The sequence below is a fragment of the Aspergillus ruber genome (genome assembly GCF_000600275.1).
Source record: "Aspergillus ruber CBS 135680 unplaced genomic scaffold scaffold00021, whole genome shotgun sequence".
NCBI classification, from domain to species: domain Eukaryota; kingdom Fungi; phylum Ascomycota; class Eurotiomycetes; order Eurotiales; family Aspergillaceae; genus Aspergillus; species Aspergillus ruber.
The window spans coordinates 347,249-367,135 of NW_024467317.1; the positions used below are offsets into that span (position 1 = coordinate 347,249).

Below are 19,887 nucleotides of genomic sequence, written 5' to 3' on the forward strand. Positions count from 1 at the left end.
TTTCCGATCTCCCCCGCATTGCCATCTACTTTCCGTCCGCATCCACTCAGCCCGATCATTGGTCCAAAGTAATAGTATTACTCCATAGCAGGTTCTACTTCCTATTTCCTTATAGAATACATTTTCGATCATGTCGACGTCATTGCTAGCTACTTCTGAACGCGGCTGCCAAGATGACGATACCATATCACCTTCAAAAGCTCACCTATTTCCTGCTGTAATTCTATCTATTCCTTCTATCCTCTAATGAAGACACGTTTTTATTAGAACCGTAATATATCTACCTCTACTTGATTGATTTTTCAAAATGACGACTCTTCACTGTGAGTATTCCAATGGTCCGAAAGGCTATATGTTGCTAAAACATGACGATCAAGACTTGCCCCCCGTGAAGCCCTCTGCCATTGCGATGGGTACGGTCTTCACCCATACTGCTTCCTTGGGTATCCTTGCGCCAGTCTTTGGGGACACCTACCACCGTGCTCAGGCAGCCAATTCTAAAGAAGAATTCATTAAGTCCAAAGAAGCTGCTGGAGCAGCAGCCGCCTGGGGCAGTTCCTTCGTCGGAAGTGCAGCCCAGACGTACGGAGTGGCAGCCTTAATCAATGCAACCGGAACTCTGAGCTACAAGGGCGCGGCCTATTTGGGAAGCTTGATCTTCATGGCTAGTTCTGCTCCAAGCGTACGTTGTCTTGCCTGTGCCTTTTCCCAGTTTTTTAAATGCTGACCCTTTCATTTCCCGCGCGAGAACAGTTCATCAGCCAGGTATTTACGGAGAAGCGGCCTCTAGATACTGTGGCTGTGGGAGCCGTCAGCAGGGCTTTCGAAACAGTGGGACTGAGCTTGTTCTTGACATGGTGGGGTACTCGGACCAACCCCTTTGACTAAAGGCGCGTCGATAAGGCAAAGGAAATGTGATCATTGTCTGTTATGACCACAGTTCTTCCTGTATCAATGTTCTTAGCTCTTGAATGAATATGCAATTATCTATCGTGCACGTATCTTGGGGCCACGCAAAGGAAAGAAAGAAATCTATATAACTCGGTCACTACCATTAGGTTCTCTCGCTCGTTCTCTCTATTTTAGTATCTATCTATTTTTCACCTTTTCATTTCTCATATGCATGCTGATAGCATGTTGTTGCCTCTAGCCCTAAGTAAAATATATAGGTAAAAATCTACAGTGGTATAGTGCTGTATTCGTTGAAAAAAAAAAAAAAAAAAGAAATAAATGGTATCCATTGTAGGAAAAGTCTATGGCACAATTAAACGAATGTGCGGCAGGGATACCTATTTTAAGAGGCGTTAGCACTTGAGTTTAGCTGGGAGAAAATTCAACATACACTTCAGGGTAGCCATTGTCGTGGTCCAGCTGGTACTTTGTTGCCGATGCATTCAGATTACAAGGCGTCGGCGGCAGGCCATTAGGGCCAAGAACGTCCTTAATGCCCTTCTTGTCTTTCTCAAAATGAGCAGCCAAACCACGCTGTTCGCCTTCCTGCTTGACAGAAACCAGTTGTTTTTGCCCTGCTTCTCCAATCTGCAAGACGTCATCTTTTGGCGCAGCCTGGCTTCCAACGGTAAGCAGACCCACGGCATCTGCTTGATTCACAGTGCTGAGCCTGGGATAGTTCCTTCGGGCGTCTCGTTTCCAGTAGGGGTTGTCGGCAATGTCACCGGCTGGCGCAGTCACGGGGTCATCGTAAGTTAGAGGTGAAAGACCTCCAGGCGTAGGAAGACGATAATGAGCATTCAATGGGATACCGGTGGATCGCTCGGGCGCAATGGACAATAGGCGACGGATACGTTCCCAAATTCCGTAGGATTGGACTGTGTATTTCTAAAGAGATAATCGTTTAGAAAAATTGCACGTTGGACAGAAACAGAAGATACACAATTCAAGCCAAGGCTGAACTATCTTACCTTGTGAACGGCGACGGCGTTCGAGGCGGTTTTGGCTGCTTTCAAGATATCGCGAGCCATGATGAGCGAGACGTTGACCTACATGTGCCAAGTTAACAATGCTATCCCCAGCTTGCCGCAAAATGTACGGCGTAAGAGAAAAGGAAATTCAATTCAAACGGCCAAAACATTACCTTTTTCAACCGCCTCCAAAGTAGATATGTTCAGTAACTGGTAGTGTAATACGGCGAACATTCATTAGGAAGCGCTGATAGCCGACGCTATAAACGGAACAATAGTATTTCCACCCGACACGGAATCTCATTACAGCGAACAGGCATGCAGTGAATTCTAAGCATTCTAATCTAGTTACCATCCACATTATTATAAACACCGCATTGTTAACAGACGTCAGATCTACTTAAAGCTAAAGGTCAGGATATTACTGAACAATGTAAGGAGACCACTATCTGGTCAATTTCACACTGGAGTACCCAAGGATACTATATGTTGGATGCAGAACAAGCCATGAGCTAGTTCAGGGATTTGTTTAATACCTTCCCCCCTCCTTCTTCCTCAATTCCCTTTCCCCTCTAATTCTCATTCTTGGTCTGTGTTTCAACATCCGTTTTCGGGGTTCCTTCGACCTGCACCAGTTTCTGTACAGCATCGACTGTTGCATCCGGACCGCCGGCCTGGCGAAGCAAGACCTTACCTTGTTTATCTACTGAGAAGACGCCTCTGATAGTACCCTTTGGTGCTTTCTTGTACCCAATGGCGCTAATCAATACAGCGCTGGTGTCGCAAAGGAGAGGATAGGGTAAGGTTTGCTTGGACCTGAATGTAGTATTTGCCTTGGGTGAATCGGTTGAAAGGCCGTAAATTGATAGCCCAGTTGATGTCAGATGGCTGTACTTGTCGCGAAACATACACGCTTGCTTTGTGCCTTTCATGGAATGAGTTTCTGCAGTAAACCACTGGGCATCTCAAAATAGGGATACCGAGCTTGCACTCTGGACTATGGTGAGAATATACTTACAACCAGGGGTTGATGCTTTTGGATAAGTAAATAGAACAACACCAGACTTGCTTGTAGCTACAAGCTCTTTGAGATTCGTTCTTGCGCCATCATTTGTCTGAATTTCGCCACCGAAACCATCCAGAATAACAGTGTCACCGATATTGGGAACTCCAGTAAGTGAATCAGCGTTTGTGGTATTGCTCGTTTTTCCCGTTTGGCGACTTGAGGAAGGTATCTCTTCTTTCTTGCCTCTCTTTTTGGTCCCCGTGATGTTAGGCTGTGCAGATGCTTTGCGCTTTCTGAGTTCGACCATATTGAGAGGAAAGGGCGGTCGGTATGGGAGAGAACAGAAAGGTGTGTATGGAGTACAGAATAAATGCAGAATAGGAATAATAATTATACGTGTATAGTATGTATGGGGCACATATGTACTTGATTTTGGACAGCTTGAAGGCTTTCTCTTTTCATTTTAGTGCTCACCCCTTGCGGCTTCTTACTCACCGAGCAGATCTGAGCATGCCCTGGGCCGATCACTGAGCAGGAGCTGAGTAGAGGGGTGAGTAGCCTAAGTAACCTCAATGAAATGCACCACACTAGGTTACACCTATGGCCATTTTCCTTTGTAACACTTTTTACCAACACCCCCTTGACCACATCAACAAAGTAATGGTACCATCAATGGAACAGGGAGTTGAGGTGATCATGATCATTCCTTCTGCTCTGTTTTTAACCATGCCAAGTTCTCCTCGGGCGCTTTATTTTCTACACTCCCGGATTTCCTCCTTCAGATTGTAATAGGTGTCTTCGTCTATATGGTCTATCGGAAATTCGCTACCAAGAGAGTATTCAAATGTGCACTAGAGTGTCTGACGCGGCATGGTGAGCGATTCTAAATAAGGAGAGGAGAGCGTTGACGAGACAGATTTAACGTGGACGATGACTCACAACGTCGGAGTCTGTCTGGTGAAGAAGGTGCAGAGGAAAAGGGCCCAGGGGAGAAATTGCTAGAGCCAAAAGACCAGTTTCAGGAAGCCCCGGTGTCCAAAGGAATTTAATCAAGTTAGTCAATGGCCCACGATGTCATAATCCAAGCCTGCATTGTCTGGCGAGGGTCTTCGTCAATTTGTCATATCACATGAATGAATGTATTAACATAGTCTAAGTTTAAATTGATACTCTGGAATCTGTAACATATCTACACTCATGATTTTCTTAACAATCATTCATTCATATATCTGCTAATCAAAATAGACGATAGTTATAAATGTTTAGCGCTCGAGGAGGGCACCAAGAATGGTTTATTAATGAAAAATAGTGCATCGATGGAGAGTAAACAGCGATTCCCCAGGTTTCTGCAAAAAGGTATCGACAGTAGCACGTCCTCACCAAGTAAATGCAAGATGCTGGAGTATTTCCCACAACACAGCTAAATATGTGTATAGCGATATATGATGTAATATTATTATGGAGCAGAATGCTTTTTCGAGACCTCTGGATTCAAGGCGCTAGTGATCTAGACTCGGCATTATCCTGTAAAATTGAGATGACAGCGGCTCCATGCTAATCCTTTGCTCCAAGTGGGATCCATTATTATTGCAAATAGTTTGTCAGTCACCCAAAAACACTTTCAACCATGTTGAATTATAGCACAGAGTACTCCGTACAAGCACTAGTGAACACAATTGCATAATACCAAGCGCTCCGGTTTCCCCTGTACCGAGTGTTACGGTAACCATGGATGACCGGCGTTCTTTGCTTTTCTGCCGGAAGATCCCGACATCGGATCCAGGTCTCGTGCATTAAAAATTTCTCCCGCTTCTCAATTCTCATTGCAGGAGAGCTGCGATCGCCATCCACATCCTATCATCCAATATCGCCATCATATATCATCTAAGCTTTTCATCACTACTAGAACTATTCAATTCTTCTGTAGTTGAGCAATCTGACTCATTACTCATTGCGTTCCTCCTGAATTTGTTACTCCTGCGTTTTCACTTCGACCATCGCACTGCAACCATAATAACACCGATTTACACCGATTAATCCGTGCCACGGCACGTCCAACATCAAACACTGTCAGTCTAGAGTGTCTTTCCTTTGATTGCCTAGAAACGGGCATCTTCCTAGACGAGCAATCATGAAGGTCTTCTCTTCCAACTGCATCTTCGACTATTCCTGGAACGAAGTTTCGACCGCGAACTGGCGCAAGTACTGCCCATGGAATGACAAGTCAACCCATGTCGTGGGGGTGGATACTCTTTCTCGATCAGTCGATCCAGCAACTGGAATCGTAAGTTGCTCTGTGTTTCCAGTTTGTTATCTCGAGTAACCCCAATTAACATCGCTGCTGTATATAGTTGCGTACGGAGCGCCTCATCACATGTGATCAGTCCGTGCCACAATGGGTATTATCATTATTTGGAGGGAGCGCTACATCTCATGTCTACGAGATTTCGTATGTCGACCCAATCGCGAAGAAAGTTACCATGTGCTCCAGCAATCTTACTTGGTCCAACGTTCTCAACGTTCAAGAAACTGTGATATACCGACCTTCACTGTCAAAGGCAAACTCCACCGATTTTAACCAAGAAGCCAAAATCACCGCACTTTGTGGTGGCTGGCAGAAGATCAAAAACAAGGTAGAGGAGGCAAGTGTGGAAAGGTTCAGTCAAAACGCCAAAAGAGGACGAGAAGGCTTCGAGGCGGTACTCGAGATGAGTCGACGGGTCTTCGGCGAACAACGCGAGCACGAAAAAAGGCAGCTACAGTCGTGAGCATTTAGACATCCGTTTCCATCCGCATATTAAGCGACTTGCATATCTCGGCGTCGGTTTCTAATCCTTCTTGTTTTGGTGGTTGTTTCTCTTTTTCGGTGGCCGTGGCCAATGTTTATACGATTATCATGTTCCCACTTTCATGAAACTTGTGTTTCACAAAAGTTGTTTAGATATCCCTTGGTTTTGTTGGTCAATGTGTATTTGTTCCCATTTCGGGACTTCTGTACAAAGAAATTAGAATAGAGAATCTGAAATAAAAAGCATTATTAGGATATTAGTGTCGATCCGACTAGTTCCGCAGCAGTAACTATAGCTTTTCTGAATGTATCTTTCAAAAGAACTTCTACTTGTACATCGGCGCTCCTAATACTCCGTTCCCAACCAGTCAACGCCCATTATACCGCCTATGAGAAGGAAAAGAAAGAAAAAAGAAAAGGAGGGTAGCGATCAGCCCAGAAGACCACCCAAAACTACACGACTGACACCAGTCACCTCGTTTCTGGCACTACTGCGACTGGCGTCTTCGAATTCTCGCACCACACCAGCCACCATGATCTTTCGAAGTTTTGTATCCGCCTTGGAGAACATTTCGCCTAGAGAGACAGTGCATACCGAAGGAGTTGATACCAGAGAAATCAATCGAGTGTAGCAATCAATCAAAACATCACACAGAGTAGCAAAAGTTTCGAAAAAATCCGGCTCGAAGGGGAGCGACGGCGTTAATAGATAGGAATACTCCTCCCCTGGAAGAAGTTCAGATGACTCTGTTTGAGGAAATGAACTGACAGTCGCAGCTGTTGTCGCAGATGGGGCGATATTCCCTGCCATTGCTTTTAAATCAGAAGGATCGCTAGATTGCATGGGCAGTCCAATCTCTGTTGCCGAGCTAGCTCTTCTGACTTTTGTCCCTGCATGTGCTGCTCGCTTGAACATTTGTGGAATACGCGCTCTGGCTAGCGTTGACGACGAACTCCCGTCAGGTGGGTGTACTTGCTGGAAGGCTTCAAATTCCAACAGAAGCGCATTTAGGGCACGCAGGTATTCGGAAGGTGTTGAGTTGACATCCAAAATTGGCGGTAATGACAAACCAAGTAGAAGGTAGTTGACTGCACGACGAGACAGCTTCCGAGTCTCGAAATAAGACATGCGTCCCAGATCCGCCCGGGAGAAGTGAATTGTGTTGAACCAGTATACGCGTCCCTCATGACTGTAAAGTCTATTAGCATCTAAAACGAGATCGCTCTCCTGAAGAATAAAGACAATGTGGACAAACTGACGCTTTCCGAAGATAATCCAAAGTAGATATCCGTTTCGCTGCCATGTCATGGATATGCTGGTATATAGCCCCAGCACTTTGTGGTCCGAGTGTGCCTCCTCCACTCGTTAAAGGAGGAGGGATAGGTCCATGTGTGCTTTCTTGTCCCACACTTGATTTCGCGGTATCTCTTCGAGTTAAACTTGGGCCGAACGTGGACGAAATCATCTTTGCCGGCGTCGAATTGCGTACGCAGAGGTTTGGAATGAGGATAAAGAATCAGGAAGGCTTTTGTCGCCTTCTTATCATTCGCATCCGGGTCTGGAATAAATATTTGACGTGCTTTAAGTACTGTAGTAAGCTGTATGATTGAAAGTAAGCTGTAGGGTAAGTAGTCTGCAGAGATCTGGAGAAAGTCTCTCCACATTCATTCTGAACTAGCCCCTCCCCCCTTTTCTTGAATGTACTCCGTACTCTGTGTAAATTCGTTATACCACCTGATATTTTACGTAGTTCCTCTGTTTAACCTGGGCTTATGGAAAACAATATACATATTTCTTATGTAGTGTATCGATGATTCCTTGTGTCAAGATCGATATAGATATGATTATCAGGACCCCTCCGAACACGGAATAGTAGTACCAAGCTAGTTAATTACTCCGTAGTCTACTGCCTCTCCACCTTATCCTCTCTCTCTTTCTGTAAACATACTCCTTCCTTACACTCCAGTGGTGCCTCCCAGTCCAGAAGCATACTCCAAAATCAAAATTGCCGAAAGCGCCTTCTCATCCAGTCTGCGCAACATGAGCACATCCCTCGAGGAGCCTGCCCCGCTAACAGGGAACTGGCCCGTGGACCCCCAGGAGAATACGCCCATTTCAGAGGATCGTGTTTGGGTCGACGGATGTTTTGACTTTAGCCATCACGGTGAGAAGTCAATCCCATCCTTCCAGCATGAAGATAGATCGATCGTCTAATTCTCGATTCTCCCTGTAGGACATGCGGGAGCTATGCTTCAAGCCCGTAAGCTAGGCAAAGAACTATTCGTTGGTGTACATTCGGACGAAGCAATCCTGGAGAATAAGGGACCAACGGTGATGACTTTGGAAGAACGGTTAGTTTACTGAGTCACTTTTACTTCGCTCTTTTCTTCCTACTCCCCTATACGCTGACATCGCTTCTTATATCTGGTATTCAGTGTCGCTGCAGTAGAGGCGTGCCGCTGGGCGTCCCGATGTATTCCCCGTGCCCCATACGTAACTTCGCTTCCCTGGGTGTCTCATTACGGCTGCCAGTATGTCGTTCATGGCGACGACATCACCTCTGATAGTAATGGTGACGACTGTTACCGGTTCGTCAAGGCAGCAGGACGCTTTAAAGTGGTCAAACGGACCCCTGGGATTTCCACAACAGATCTCGTTGGCCGTATGCTCTTGTGCACCAAGAGTCATTTCATCAAATCTGTTGAAGCTACGCTTGCCGGGGAAGAAGGCTCCAGAAACTGGGAGGAACGAAAAAAATCCGCCGCGGATCTCATGCGCCGGATCACAGATTATGCCACGGATGAGACTGGACTACAACCTGGACCCCAGGTTTCGACTTGGTCTGGCTCGAGTCTAGCCAAGCTTGACGGTAATGTTGAAGAAGCAGGGTCATTTGAAAGTCTTGTCCATGGGAAACCCCCCAAACCAGGGCAACGAATAATTTATGTTGATGGTGGCTTTGACCTTTTTTCATCTGGCCATATCGAGTTCCTCAGACAGGTCTTAGCCCAAGAGGAGACAGAAGGCCACAAGCGTGGCTGGTATAACCCCGAACAGAAGAAAAGCAGATTGGAAGAGTCCGGCGAAGACTATCCTCCGGCTTATATTATTGCTGGTATCCATGATGATGATGTGATTAACAAGTGGAAGGGACTCAATTACCCGATCATGAACATCTTTGAACGTGGCCTCTGTGTCCTCCAATGCCGTGTAAGTCAATATAATTAACTGTCATGAACAGCGCTTCAGTATGATGTTGACTTAAGAGCCAGTATATCCATGCCGTCGTCTTCTCGGCTCCTTTTTCTCCAAGTCAACCCTACCTGGAGAATATGCCTTTGGGTGTCCCCGACGCTGTCTATCACGGCCCAACAACGTTCATTCCGCTAACATATGATCCCTATAATGCCCCAAAGAGAATGGGCATCTTCAGGGAGACCGAGTCTCATGCCTTCCAGCATGTGAATGCTGGCGAGATTGTTGATCGAATTCTAAAAAGTCGAGAAGCATATGAAGAAAGGCAGCGCGCGAAACTGCAGAAAGGCGCCATCGAGGACTTGGCCAGGGCAAAGGAAGAGACAGCATAATCATTGCCGTTCATAGTTTTACGCAGGAAAACAGACTAGCTGTAAATAGTTTCAACAACGACATACCTGTTATTTCATAATAAAACCGCCACCAGCTAAATACAGAGCAAAACACAGTTGAAGCCAGTTCTGTATGAAAAGATTAGGCCCGTCCAACATCATGCCTAAGTCTGCAATATAGGGCTGGAATATGCGCTGCGGCACATGGAAGAGTAAGTGTACACGCTGCAAACGTTTTCCAAGAAAAAATACAGTAACAACGATCATCAAATTAAACTGTCAATACAGACATATTCATACAAAAGAGAAGGGGCATGATGCCGGAGTGTCTAATCGGCAGCTACCAGAACTGACTTCTCTTCAAGCAGTTTTGCGAGCTCCCCATTCTGGTGCATTGACATAAGGATATCGCATCCGCCAACAAAATCTTTGTTCACATACAATTGCGGGATAGTCGGCCAGTCCGAGTATTCTTTAATGCCTGGTGATATTACATAGTGACACGGTCAGCTCCATGTATCCCAGTTGAACTATGGAAGCTCTTAGCTTACCTTGTCGCAATTCAAGATCCTCTAGGACATTGAATGCGACGAATTTCTTAGGGTCTACACCCTGCAGGCCCAATATCTGGATACTAGCTCGTGAGAAACCGCATTGCGGGGTCTCGGGCGTGCCCTTCATAAACAGCACAACGGGGGCGGTAGCAACTGCCTTATCAATCGCCGCTCTCGTCTCGGTAGACAGCAGGCGTGCATGGAGGGTAGAAGGCAGCTGGAAAGCAGCAGTGCGCGGCTGTACGAAGTTCGCCGGCCGGGAAAGTGGTCGGAATACCTTGGAAGACTTTAGTGTACGTTCGTTCAGATCCCGGAATTGCCCAAAGTACACTTACCGACGCGAATGCTGTCCTTGAAAACATAATTCAAAAAAGGTCTTGATTAATGTGTGTCTCGGGCTGAAAACCTGAACTGTGATTCAAAAAGGGTTGGTATTGATATGCAGACTGCAAGTACGCCACTAAGAATACCGCTGATTAACAATTGAAAATTATTTGCTCTCAACCAATCAGAAATCAGGATACGCTAACTATTGCCGCCTTATCAACCCCATATTACTATGTATTACTCAATATCACCAGGTTATGAAGTTAGCAGAATCTATTCTCATCGCAATTGTGTTGTTGAACAAAAACGGCGATATGTAGTGATTGAGACCAGAGGAAATGTTGATATTTGCTTTGGTATACTAACGTATCGGGAGATTTATTCATATATTCATTTTCTTCTATCCGATTCATCGCGGGGTTGGGGACGTTTCTAGTTTCGATTCTTCTTTCTCATGGAAGCCGAAAGCTTGCGCCAGATACTCCAGGAGTAGCCCTAATGCTATGCCTCCTCCGGTAAACAGACAACCGTTATTAAACCACCACCAACAGTTCTGGACATTCTTCAGCTGAACTTTCCAAATCATAACGCCAAGGGTAATAATTGCACTGCCGCAGCTGCCCACAAAAAACACAGGACCAGCACCTGCCGTTACTCCTGCCACAGCAAGCAATGCGACCTGGGTCGCAGCTAGGCCGGAAAGGATACTTTTGGTGTTGTGTTCATGGCGAAGAGCAATTGATTTAATCCCTGCAGCTACATCATCTTTTATGTCCATGTGGGCATATATCATGTCGTACAATACTGTCCAGGCGACACAGCTAGAATAGAGAGCTGCCGCTGATTTCAGTGCATCGGGATTAGCGAGAAGGTCCACGCCCAATGCTGGAAATCCCATTATCGCGCCCCATGAAAATGTAAGCCCCAAGATGATCTGGGGATAGTTGGTGAAGCGTTTAGCAAGGGGATATGTCGTCACTAGGAGCAAACTAGGAATCCCATACCATAGGCACTGGGTAGGAAACTGGAGCAACACACCAAGCCCAGCCAGTAATTGAGTGCCTGTAAACAGTATCGCTTGTTCGGGAGACAGCGCCCCCCTTGCAATTGGTCGAAATTTTGTGCGTTCAACATGGGGATCCAGATTCCTATCCCAGAGATCATTTATCGCACAACCGGCTCCGCGCATAATCAATGCTCCAGTGAAAAAAAGGCCTGTTGTGCCGACAATTTGCAGAATTGTGGCATGCGGTGCCATGGGAGCAGCCAAAAGCGTTGAAAATATACATGGGAAAAATAGGTAATATGTTCCAACGGGCTTGTCGAGTCGCACCAACTCAGCGTAAGGTATCCATGACCGAGGAAGAGAGGCAATCAGCCCACTTGTAGGAGGCCTATAATGCGTTACTGGATTTGCTGATTTGTTTGATTCAGCGGCCAATTGCAACGAAGATGGAGAATGCGAACTATGTCGGGCGGAGATCGCCTTCCTAGTTGCAGTCGTTTGAAGCACCGGGGATTTTGTAGGCCTGTTTCCTATACGACCACGCGACATTGAAGATAGACGGACATAGTGGATTACCGTCGAAAGGCGTCTGCTGCACAGAACAAAGTCTCGTCCCCTAATATATGTGCGCAGTTGCACCCCTCGGTACAAGCTGAAGTGAAATATCGAAGAACTCATGCTGTAAAGCACGATATCAAGAATAACGAAACCACGATACTCAGAAACGAGAATAGTTCAACCGCGATTCATACTCATATAGAAAAAGAGAAAAAGAAAAGAGAATAAAGCCCTCCGACTAGAAAAGTCAATTCCTTTGCATCACAGTTTTCGAATTGCGACGACTGATATCCAGTTTCACGTGCTGGGCCCACCCGCCGCTCTTTTGTGAGATATTGACAATCGGCAAGGTGGTGGTATACGACGTAACTTCTACATAGTACAACTGCCACAATTACTTGGACGATCGCGTACCGAGGTAAATTACGCATTGGTACTTGGATATGCATTCCTTTGACAGGTTTCGCTGACCATCGCGTAATCGCATCGCAATGAATTCACAATGAGCTATAGGTAGCTCCTTTAGGAACTCCAGAAGACGTTCGCGACTTTTTGACTTATTAAACTGGGCGTTCCCTTATATTCACTGATACATGCCGGACAAATGACTACCGCTCTTCCAGAGAAGCAAAAAATGCTCTGCCGTCGGAGCACCTTATAACACTTCCATTTCTTGAACTAGGCGCAAATCAATTGTTTTCGAAAACTAGCTTCTTCCTATCAATCATTTAAACGCTTGTCACGATGCCTGCCCAGAGGCCCCGCGCAGCTTTTGAACCGATCTCCCCAGACTTGGATATCCCAGCACTTGTGGATGCGACACCGAATTTCAAGTTCGCTACCAAAATTCATTGCAACGCAATAGACCGCATGGGCTTAGGGGCTTTCGAAAAACTCGTTCAACTTTGCGTTGTACAAGGCGGGACACCTCTAGTTGTTGAAGGATTCAATGAAAGTCTGGACAGTTCCATCTTCTCTGAGAAGTGGCTGAGAACACACCATGGGGGAAAGAGTAAGTTGTCAGTATAACGCTTCCCTCTTAGCATTACTGACAGCACGGTATTTCCTGAAAAAGCGGAAATTGCTCGCAACCTTACCACCAAGTCCGATCTCCCTCTCACAATTGGTCACTATCTCAAGAACATGCATCTTCTTACCAATCAATGGACGGCATTCAATTATAAAGACGGGAATCTCCAACGTATATACTTGAAGGATATTGATTGTCCTCCGTTGTGGCACGACCATCTAAAGCGACAAATCCCTCCCTCGGTCTTCTATTTCAACGAAACCCCAGAGGCTTATGATGGCCCGGGTTCCACATCAGCTTTTATTCCTGACGAGAGTGAGGCAGGGATACGAATAGCCAAGGCAGGTGACCTAATGAGTTGTCTGCCACCAGATATGCGCGCGGAGAACCTTATGTGCTATATTGGTCATGAAGGAACATATACCCCATCCCATCAGGAAATGTGCGCCAGTATCGGTCACAACATCATGGTCGAAGCATCAGAAGGGTCAATGGAATATGGAAAACCCATAAAACCCGGATCTTCGCTCTGGTTCATGACTGAAAGTAAAGACCGTCATGTGGTTTCCGAGTACTGGATGTCAACATTGGGCCATGACATCGATATTGAAGACCATTTCGCACAGATGAACGCATGGAAAGCAGCGCCGTTCAAGACCTATATTGTTGAACAGAGTCCGGGTGACTTAATTCTCATACCCCCTCTAGCAGCTCACCAAGTCTGGAACAGAGGCACTAGAACAATGAAAGTGGCATGGAATCGTACCACAGTGGAAACTTTAAAGATGGCATTGACTGAAGCGCTTCCACATGCCCGAATGGTCTGCCGGGACGAGCAGTATAAGAACAAGGCGATTGTGTTTTACTCCCTTGAACGATACTCGAACCTTCTCTGTCATGTCGATGAATACAACATTGATAACCCAGAAGTTAGACAATTGATCAATGACTTTCAACATCTCTTTACTCTTTACGCTCAAATTCTGCTGTCAGAGAGTTTTTCGCCAAGACTACCCGCTGAGAAAGATGTTGAATTCACCGCCTTTGACAGCAATATAACTTGTTCATATTGCAGAGGGAACATATTCAACCGTTTTTTGACATGTCCATCATGCATAGGACCTCCGGCCTTGGAAGGGGAGGACACCTATGATATATGCATGGAATGTTACGCAATGGGGAGGAGTTGTGCTTGCATTTCCAATCTGAAGTGGGTTGAACAATTTCCTTGGGAGGAATTGACAACCAAGTACGAAGTGTGGAGGCAGCAAATCCTCGGTCTCACGCACGAGCTCAATAAACCTTACCAACAATTTTTTGCAGAAAGAGAAAGGATGGGTAAAAAGTCACTCGCTGAAGTATGCCAAGAACAACTGAAAGTGCGGCCATGGGTTGATATCATGAAACCAACCGTCAAGAAGATCGACAAAGTCAGCGACCCGGAGACGACTAGCCCAGCAAGAAAGAAAAGGAAGACGGGTCGCCGCAACACACCCCAGGGCACCGGCCATTGTCACATTTGCAAGTGTGCTGAGCCACTATGGAAGCTTGTGTCTTGTACGTATTGCAAATTGAATTACTGCTATGGAGGCCTTTACAGGGCCTTCAGCATACAACCACAAGATGCCATGGAGAAGTATCATTGGATGTGCCCTAGGTGTCAGAAAATCTGTATCTGCGCGGCGTGTCGCCGAGACAATACTATGACTCCTTTCGAGCCTGCATCCACCGTGCTTGGCCATGATACAAAGAATATAGCAGACCCTCGCAGCATTGAGAGCTTGGTTAATTTCCGGCATTCGAATCTTAAATGGTTCGAGAAGACAGGCGTGGACGACGAAACTCGACTTAGAAAACGCCAGAAGGAGGCCGACGAGGAACGCAATCAGTCTTTAATCGACCACGCTATCCAGCTTGAAGAAGCATCTCAAGCGTCAAACTTCGACGATATACCCGTAGACCCCTCATTAAAGCAGTTGTTTCTTACGCCGCCAGAATCAAATATCTAAGAGGGTTTACGAACTTTTTGCTAGTGCATCTGATTGAGAGCGCGTCTGTGCACCTGGGAGCATTATTACATGTGGAGTTGAGGGTGATCTTGGGGTTTTCTTAAAAATGGGGTTAGCATAACGGCGCATGCGGCATTTTAACATTCAAAGGAGGCTTTTGATTTTTGATTTTCTTTTTTCTATATGATTTTTGAAACATTAGGGTTCTAGGATTCGGTTGCTTAGCATGTTGAACATTTCGATATTGTCGGCTTGACTCTCAACTCAGAATAACAGAGCCTTATGATTGAATTAACAAGCTAGTATTATCGTTCTTCTGCTGCTCAAGAGTGTTACTGGACAAGCTATCTAGGCACCTTTGTACTCATATCGAAGGTTCTGAAGATGTGATAAATCCACTGAGATCATTGCTTCCCGCACCAACAAGATTACCCCGAACATTGCTGGATAACATAAGCCTAAGGTGACCGTCTTCATAATAACTGACCGAATGGAAGTTATATGCAGGTGTTGGGCAAAGATACGTACCTCCTGGAACTATATATAAACCCGGCCAGATAGAGGAAGATGACATATTAGCGAAGAGATACACCAGGATCAATGTCCCGCAGATGCCAGTGTTTGTAAACAACAAGCTTTTTCGGACGAGCATGGTGCGTTTGACCCGTGCAACAGGTCTCTTGCCTTTGCGATCAGACAAGTGCGGCATAGACAGCTTCATTATGCAGGCCGTTACCAGCAACGACGAGATAGCAAGGAAGGAGAAGAGCCGCGCTGCGGGAGTTGATGATCTGGACAGCACTGACGGGACGAACACTAGTGTTGGTAGTAGTGGAAATGCGGTGAAAACAGTCTATATACCGTAATGAATTGTTCAGCGTCAGACCCAGCATCTTTCAGAGAATGGAGATTATTACACTATATTGTGCATTCCGCTGGTCATTCTGTCTCTGCAATTGCTCTATCACCCGTTCTTGCTCTGTGGACTCTGTCAGGAACAACGTATCTAGAAAATAGTATAGCAAACGGACCTTCCTCGTCTAACTCTTCACGCTCATGCCCTTCGTCACCTGAGTCCTCGGGGTAGCGAAATACTCTACGAAGCCTTGTAGTAGCCATGAAGCGATCCAGGGCTTTGAAATCAGGGCAAGCGTTGAGTTCGATAATACGTTGGCATGAAGACTGACAATCGGGCCAATTGATTGGTGGCACTTCAACGTCCGCAGAGCCAAATGTGGTTTGTCTTGTTTGCTTTCTCTCATATCAACTTGCGGCCGGCCCCTCCACATCTTGCTTTGATTCTCTTGTTAGAACCTCTTTTCTTGCTAAAAATGTCGCTACAAGCTGCGCAGTGGCGCATTGGTGCCCGACGCCTACAGAACTTTCCTGTCCGAATCTTAATACCCCGTCGCAACTTGATCCCCGCGCCGAACGCAAATTCGGGCCCTCTGATGGAAAGACGGGCAGATCGGGAGCTCCCCTCTGTGCAAACAGAGCGACGATGGTTGCGGACGCTGCCAATCTTCGCCGTGGTTGTGGGTGCAGCAATGCTGGGCATTTTCAACTACCAGAAATCTTCATCGAGTGTGGTCAACAGTACATTATACGCGCTAAGGACATCGCCGCGTGCCCGGGAGATTCTGGGTGATGAGATCTATTTCGCACAACAGATGCCTTGGATCAGTGGGGAGATGAACCAGCTACATGGACGTATCGACATCTCGTTCTGGGTCAAGGGGACAAAAGCTCAAGGCAAAATGAGGTTCCGCAGCATTCGGCCGGATCGGATGAGTTTTGTACGTCTTCCTTCATCATTATCTGCTTTTTTCGCGCTTCAGTGGCACAAAACCATTCAAACGTCTTTGCTAACCAACATTCTTGTCCTACTAGTTCCGTACCGAGGAGTGGAGTTTGCAATTGGAAGATGGGACACTAGTACAACTATTGGAGGGCGACGGCGACCCATTCAACAAAACTGAGTGAAAAGCAGAGCCATTGAGTTGTCGCTTATGTGATATTTGCGAATCTTGTACAGCTAGGCGTTTTGCATTGGGTCGGGCGTTCTTGGGAGGGTCCGAAAGCCATCGGTACTTATGATTATCTGAAAGAAGGGAAACAATCAAAACGCGAAATCAAGAAACGATGAATAGCTGAAAGTCATCACGACAGGGCATGGCTGGACCGAAACAATCAGAAAGAGGATATCATTCATGTATCATATACAGACGCCGCTCTAGTAACCAGTAGAGTTGTAATAGTACATTCCCAAATATTTTTGCAAGACGTGAAACATTATGCAGACTCCTCTGTTGCTGCTGGCACCTCAGGCCAAGGCTTCTTGATTGCATCTTGTATCCTGACCATGCATCCCTTAGGACCACTGACAGCACCTGAACAAAACCAATTAGCAATCTACTTGGTCGAAAATAACCCGGGGAGAGGGTAGTGGGGAGAAAAAGCATACCTGTAACAACAACAATGCCGTTCACCGCATCAACCTTCAGAATCTTCAAATTCTGCACTGTGTTCTGCTCATTACCCATATTCCCTGCCATCTTCTTGCCGGGATACACTCTGGAACCACCACCCTGACCGGGACCCGCAGAACCGAGCGAACGATGCGTTAAACTAACACCGTGACTGCGATCCTGACCACCGAACCCATGTCTCTTCATCACACCCGTAAAACCTTTACCTTTGGTATTTGAGCGCGCATCAATATATTGACCCTCCTGGAACCAGTCGGCATTAATCATGTGGCCCACAGGAGGAAGACCGCTCTCATCCTTAACCCGGAACTCGTAGACATGTCTCTTTGGCGAGAGCCCCTGGGCGGAGAAGTGGCCCAGGAGCGATTTTGTCATGTTGCTTGGATGCTTCCAGCCAGCGCCGACCTGGACAGCATAGTAACCATGCTTCTCTCGTGTCTTATGCGAGACCACTTCTACCCGGTCGAGTTGGAGGACGGTGCACGGAATGCGGGTCCCGGTTTGTGCGTCGTAGATGCCGGTCATTCCCTTCTTGATGGCAACGGCGCCACTTCGGAGGGGCAGGGTATAAGCCTTGCGCTCGAGAGCCGCCGCAGGCGTCGACTTTAGTATCGGCAAGTCGGGACTAACATTGAATCGGCTAGGTTTGGGGGTGGTCACGGATTTGATTCCAAATGTCCGAACCGGCATATAATGGCAAGCGGTGGTGGTGTGTAGCGTTTGAGGAGCCCAGAGGGCCAGAGGAAGCTGTGACAGCCCTCTGGATAAACACAATGACATGGCGGAATGGGATGAGAGCAGCGGACTGGGGTAATTCCAATAGAGGATCTAATTCCACTCCGTTGGTGAGATTTTCAGAACTACTGCGGCGGTGGTTGTCTTAGTCATCATACCTTATGTTAACTAACTATAGAATATGTACCTCAAAACTCTCGTTCCTTTTTAGAAATAATTACATACTGCTGAGTGATTGCTTGATTATAGTGATATATATGCCAAAATATCAAATTTACAATTGAAGATACACCCTCGCCTTTCCAGGCTTGGAACGGCAGTGTCCATTCCACCTCGTAATCGGCGAGGTCGGCACGCCGAACCACCGAAAGAAACGGATTTCTTTCGAAAGCTCCCTTCATTTCCTCTTCTCGATCACAACATCAGCTCAAGATCACTGCAGATTTTTTTTTTTTTTTTTTTTTTTTTTTTTGAAAAGCTGATAGTTGTATCCTCTCATTCAGCTGAGTATTGGAACTTTCTACCGTCCTTGCACCGACGTCCCAGCACCACAATAAAAGAAAGGGAAAAAAGAGGATCTGATTTCCGCCCCCGCGAGCTCCGGAAAAATAGTGCATATATATAAACACACCTCATAATTAGAATGTCTCTACGGCATCCATTGCTATCACGATGGGTAGTATCCCCGACGCAATTCCTCCAAAGCGCATCGGCACTGAAATCCTCACCGTCTGTGTCTCAATCGCTCTTCATGCGGCTCCGGCCCATGGGTCTCTCCGGTTCTCCTTCCCTTCCGTCGACTTCGCTTAGCCGTTTCTTTTCTCTCGGACGATCGTTTCAGCTCCAAGGGAGGCCCCTTGGTCGAATGAATGGCAGACCCCGGGTAGAACATACTAGGCAGCGACAACAACGACGGGGGTTCAGTTCGTCCCGCCAAGCACCGGGATCTCTTTCACAAAAACTGCGCAAGCTGTCCCGTGAATACGGGTGGTCTGCCCTAGGTGTTTACTTGTTGTTGTCTGCCTTGGACTTCCCCTTCTGTTTTGCGGCAGTGCGTCTTCTTGGAGCCGACCGGATTGGTCACTACGAAGACGTTATCCTGCAGACAGTCGCGGACGGCATTCACGCCGTGTGGCCCAGTAAACAGGATGAAGAGTCTGATTCCGAGGAGGCTGGTGAGGAGAACAAAGTGAATACCGAGAAAACGGACGAGCAAACGAGTCAGGCTACTGCCAAGAAGAAGGCGGATCAAGCCAGTACGTGACAATCCCTCCAGTAAAGGAAGCTAAACCGTTGCTAACATGTCCATTTAGGCCTATGGACTCAGCTGGCTCTCGCTTACGCTATTCACAAGAGCCTCATCTTTATACGGGTGCCGTTGACCGCAGCAATCACGCCCAAGGTTGTCAAAGTTTTGAGGGCGTGGGGTGTTGACATTACAAGACGGAGGCCATGAAGGGCTTCAAAACCACCCATCCCACTATTTTGTCGGCTTTGGTGAACTGATAAGAGCATCAGTTTAGCCTAGCCTACGGTGTGCAAATATCAGATCCGTCCCTCCTCTTCCCTTTTTCTTTCCTTTTTGCACCTCGCGTTTTCCGTTTCTGGAGAATGGTTTTATGTTCTCGTCTTTCTCTTGCATGGCATGGCAATTTTTGAATAGATCATAGCTTCACGATTGTATATTAGCTGTTTACTAGCTGTTTAGACTAATTCCGGGGCGTAAATTCATGTCTCTTGGCTCTCAATTCTCAGTTTGGGTATTATCACGAATAACGTACACAACCTAAACACATCGCCCCATCTAATTGTATATAGCAATGGAATTTTAATCAAAACAGCAGCTTGTTCTGAACCCATGAACCGTGAGACAAG

General features: G+C 46.5%; 13 protein-coding genes across 13 annotated transcripts; 6 read left to right on the forward strand and 7 right to left on the reverse strand.

Annotated features, from left to right (window-relative positions):
• The first annotated feature begins 44 nt into the window (after positions 1–44).
• On the forward strand, positions 45–1,010 carry EURHEDRAFT_414343 (DUF1761 domain-containing protein). The gene is made up of 3 exons (XM_040782399.1): positions 45–323; positions 378–682; positions 754–1,010. The coding sequence occupies exons 1-3, from the start codon at positions 308–310 to the stop codon at positions 886–888; spliced, it is 456 nt and encodes a 151-aa protein (XP_040637209.1). The 5' UTR covers positions 45–307; the 3' UTR covers positions 889–1,010.
• EURHEDRAFT_414344 (putative NADH-ubiquinone oxidoreductase 21 kDa subunit) lies at positions 976–2,002 on the reverse strand. Its single transcript, XM_040782400.1, has 3 exons — positions 1,923–2,002; positions 1,343–1,839; positions 976–1,289 (listed from the first exon to the last, which is right to left on the reverse strand). Exons 1-3 carry the CDS (start codon positions 1,980–1,982, stop codon positions 1,265–1,267), a joined length of 582 nt encoding a protein of 193 aa, XP_040637210.1. The 5' UTR covers positions 1,983–2,002; the 3' UTR covers positions 976–1,264.
• Positions 2,003–2,167: 165 nt separating this feature from the next.
• EURHEDRAFT_414346 (thioredoxin peroxidase DOT5) lies at positions 2,168–3,443 on the reverse strand. The gene is made up of 2 exons (XM_040782401.1): positions 2,941–3,443; positions 2,168–2,847 (listed from the first exon to the last, which is right to left on the reverse strand). The coding sequence occupies exons 1-2, from the start codon at positions 3,233–3,235 to the stop codon at positions 2,495–2,497; spliced, it is 648 nt and encodes a 215-aa protein (XP_040637211.1). The 5' UTR covers positions 3,236–3,443; the 3' UTR covers positions 2,168–2,494.
• Positions 3,444–4,769: 1,326 nt separating this feature from the next.
• EURHEDRAFT_414348 (putative mitochondrial protein sorting (Msf1)) lies at positions 4,770–5,838 on the forward strand. Its single transcript, XM_040782402.1, has 2 exons — positions 4,770–5,212; positions 5,280–5,838. The coding sequence occupies exons 1-2, from the start codon at positions 5,060–5,062 to the stop codon at positions 5,694–5,696; spliced, it is 570 nt and encodes a 189-aa protein (XP_040637212.1). The 5' UTR covers positions 4,770–5,059; the 3' UTR covers positions 5,697–5,838.
• A 30-nt stretch (positions 5,839–5,868) lies between these two features.
• Positions 5,869–7,518, reverse strand: EURHEDRAFT_414349 (uncharacterized protein). The gene is made up of 2 exons (XM_040782403.1): positions 6,977–7,518; positions 5,869–6,906 (listed from the first exon to the last, which is right to left on the reverse strand). The coding sequence occupies exons 1-2, from the start codon at positions 7,180–7,182 to the stop codon at positions 6,147–6,149; spliced, it is 966 nt and encodes a 321-aa protein (XP_040637213.1). The 5' UTR covers positions 7,183–7,518; the 3' UTR covers positions 5,869–6,146.
• Positions 7,519–7,643: 125 nt separating this feature from the next.
• Positions 7,644–9,507, forward strand: EURHEDRAFT_414350 (ethanolamine-phosphate cytidylyltransferase). The gene is made up of 4 exons (XM_040782404.1): positions 7,644–7,881; positions 7,951–8,068; positions 8,153–8,927; positions 8,990–9,507. Exons 1-4 carry the CDS (start codon positions 7,758–7,760, stop codon positions 9,302–9,304), a joined length of 1,332 nt encoding a protein of 443 aa, XP_040637214.1. The 5' UTR covers positions 7,644–7,757; the 3' UTR covers positions 9,305–9,507.
• Positions 9,148–10,297, reverse strand: EURHEDRAFT_414351 (monothiol glutaredoxin GRX5). The gene is made up of 3 exons (XM_040782405.1): positions 10,194–10,297; positions 9,856–10,135; positions 9,148–9,785 (listed from the first exon to the last, which is right to left on the reverse strand). The coding sequence occupies exons 1-3, from the start codon at positions 10,218–10,220 to the stop codon at positions 9,634–9,636; spliced, it is 459 nt and encodes a 152-aa protein (XP_040637215.1). The 5' UTR covers positions 10,221–10,297; the 3' UTR covers positions 9,148–9,633.
• A 27-nt stretch (positions 10,298–10,324) lies between these two features.
• On the reverse strand, positions 10,325–12,034 carry EURHEDRAFT_414353 (putative para-hydroxybenzoate-polyprenyltransferase Coq2). The gene has a single exon (XM_040782406.1). It carries the CDS (start codon positions 11,738–11,740, stop codon positions 10,595–10,597), a length of 1,146 nt encoding a protein of 381 aa, XP_040637216.1. The 5' UTR covers positions 11,741–12,034; the 3' UTR covers positions 10,325–10,594.
• A 459-nt stretch (positions 12,035–12,493) lies between these two features.
• EURHEDRAFT_460197 (putative JmjC domain protein) lies at positions 12,494–14,788 on the forward strand (the record flags this gene model as incomplete). Its single annotated transcript, XM_040784630.1, has 2 exons — positions 12,494–12,761; positions 12,825–14,788. 2 exons carry the CDS (start codon positions 12,494–12,496, stop codon positions 14,786–14,788), a joined length of 2,232 nt encoding a protein of 743 aa, XP_040637217.1.
• Positions 14,789–15,136: 348 nt separating this feature from the next.
• Positions 15,137–15,907, reverse strand: EURHEDRAFT_516791 (uncharacterized protein; the record flags this gene model as incomplete). Its single annotated transcript, XM_040786509.1, has 4 exons — positions 15,137–15,231; positions 15,317–15,641; positions 15,706–15,767; positions 15,820–15,907. 4 exons carry the CDS (start codon positions 15,905–15,907, stop codon positions 15,137–15,139), a joined length of 570 nt encoding a protein of 189 aa, XP_040637218.1.
• Positions 15,908–16,119: 212 nt separating this feature from the next.
• Positions 16,120–16,771, forward strand: EURHEDRAFT_460202 (cytochrome c oxidase assembly factor 1 family protein; the record flags this gene model as incomplete). The annotated part of the gene is made up of 2 exons (XM_040784631.1): positions 16,120–16,584; positions 16,679–16,771. The coding sequence occupies 2 exons, from the start codon at positions 16,120–16,122 to the stop codon at positions 16,769–16,771; spliced, it is 558 nt and encodes a 185-aa protein (XP_040637219.1).
• A 108-nt stretch (positions 16,772–16,879) lies between these two features.
• EURHEDRAFT_151942 (mitochondrial 54S ribosomal protein uL3m) lies at positions 16,880–18,403 on the reverse strand. The gene is made up of 2 exons (XM_040777789.1): positions 18,171–18,403; positions 16,880–18,105 (listed from the first exon to the last, which is right to left on the reverse strand). Exon 2 carries the CDS (start codon positions 18,055–18,057, stop codon positions 16,993–16,995), a length of 1,065 nt encoding a protein of 354 aa, XP_040637220.1. The 5' UTR covers positions 18,058–18,105; positions 18,171–18,403; the 3' UTR covers positions 16,880–16,992.
• A 69-nt stretch (positions 18,404–18,472) lies between these two features.
• EURHEDRAFT_414359 (uncharacterized protein) lies at positions 18,473–19,881 on the forward strand. The gene is made up of 2 exons (XM_040782407.1): positions 18,473–19,268; positions 19,326–19,881. The coding sequence occupies exons 1-2, from the start codon at positions 18,656–18,658 to the stop codon at positions 19,466–19,468; spliced, it is 756 nt and encodes a 251-aa protein (XP_040637221.1). The 5' UTR covers positions 18,473–18,655; the 3' UTR covers positions 19,469–19,881.
• The last annotated feature ends 6 nt before the right edge of the window (positions 19,882–19,887 follow it).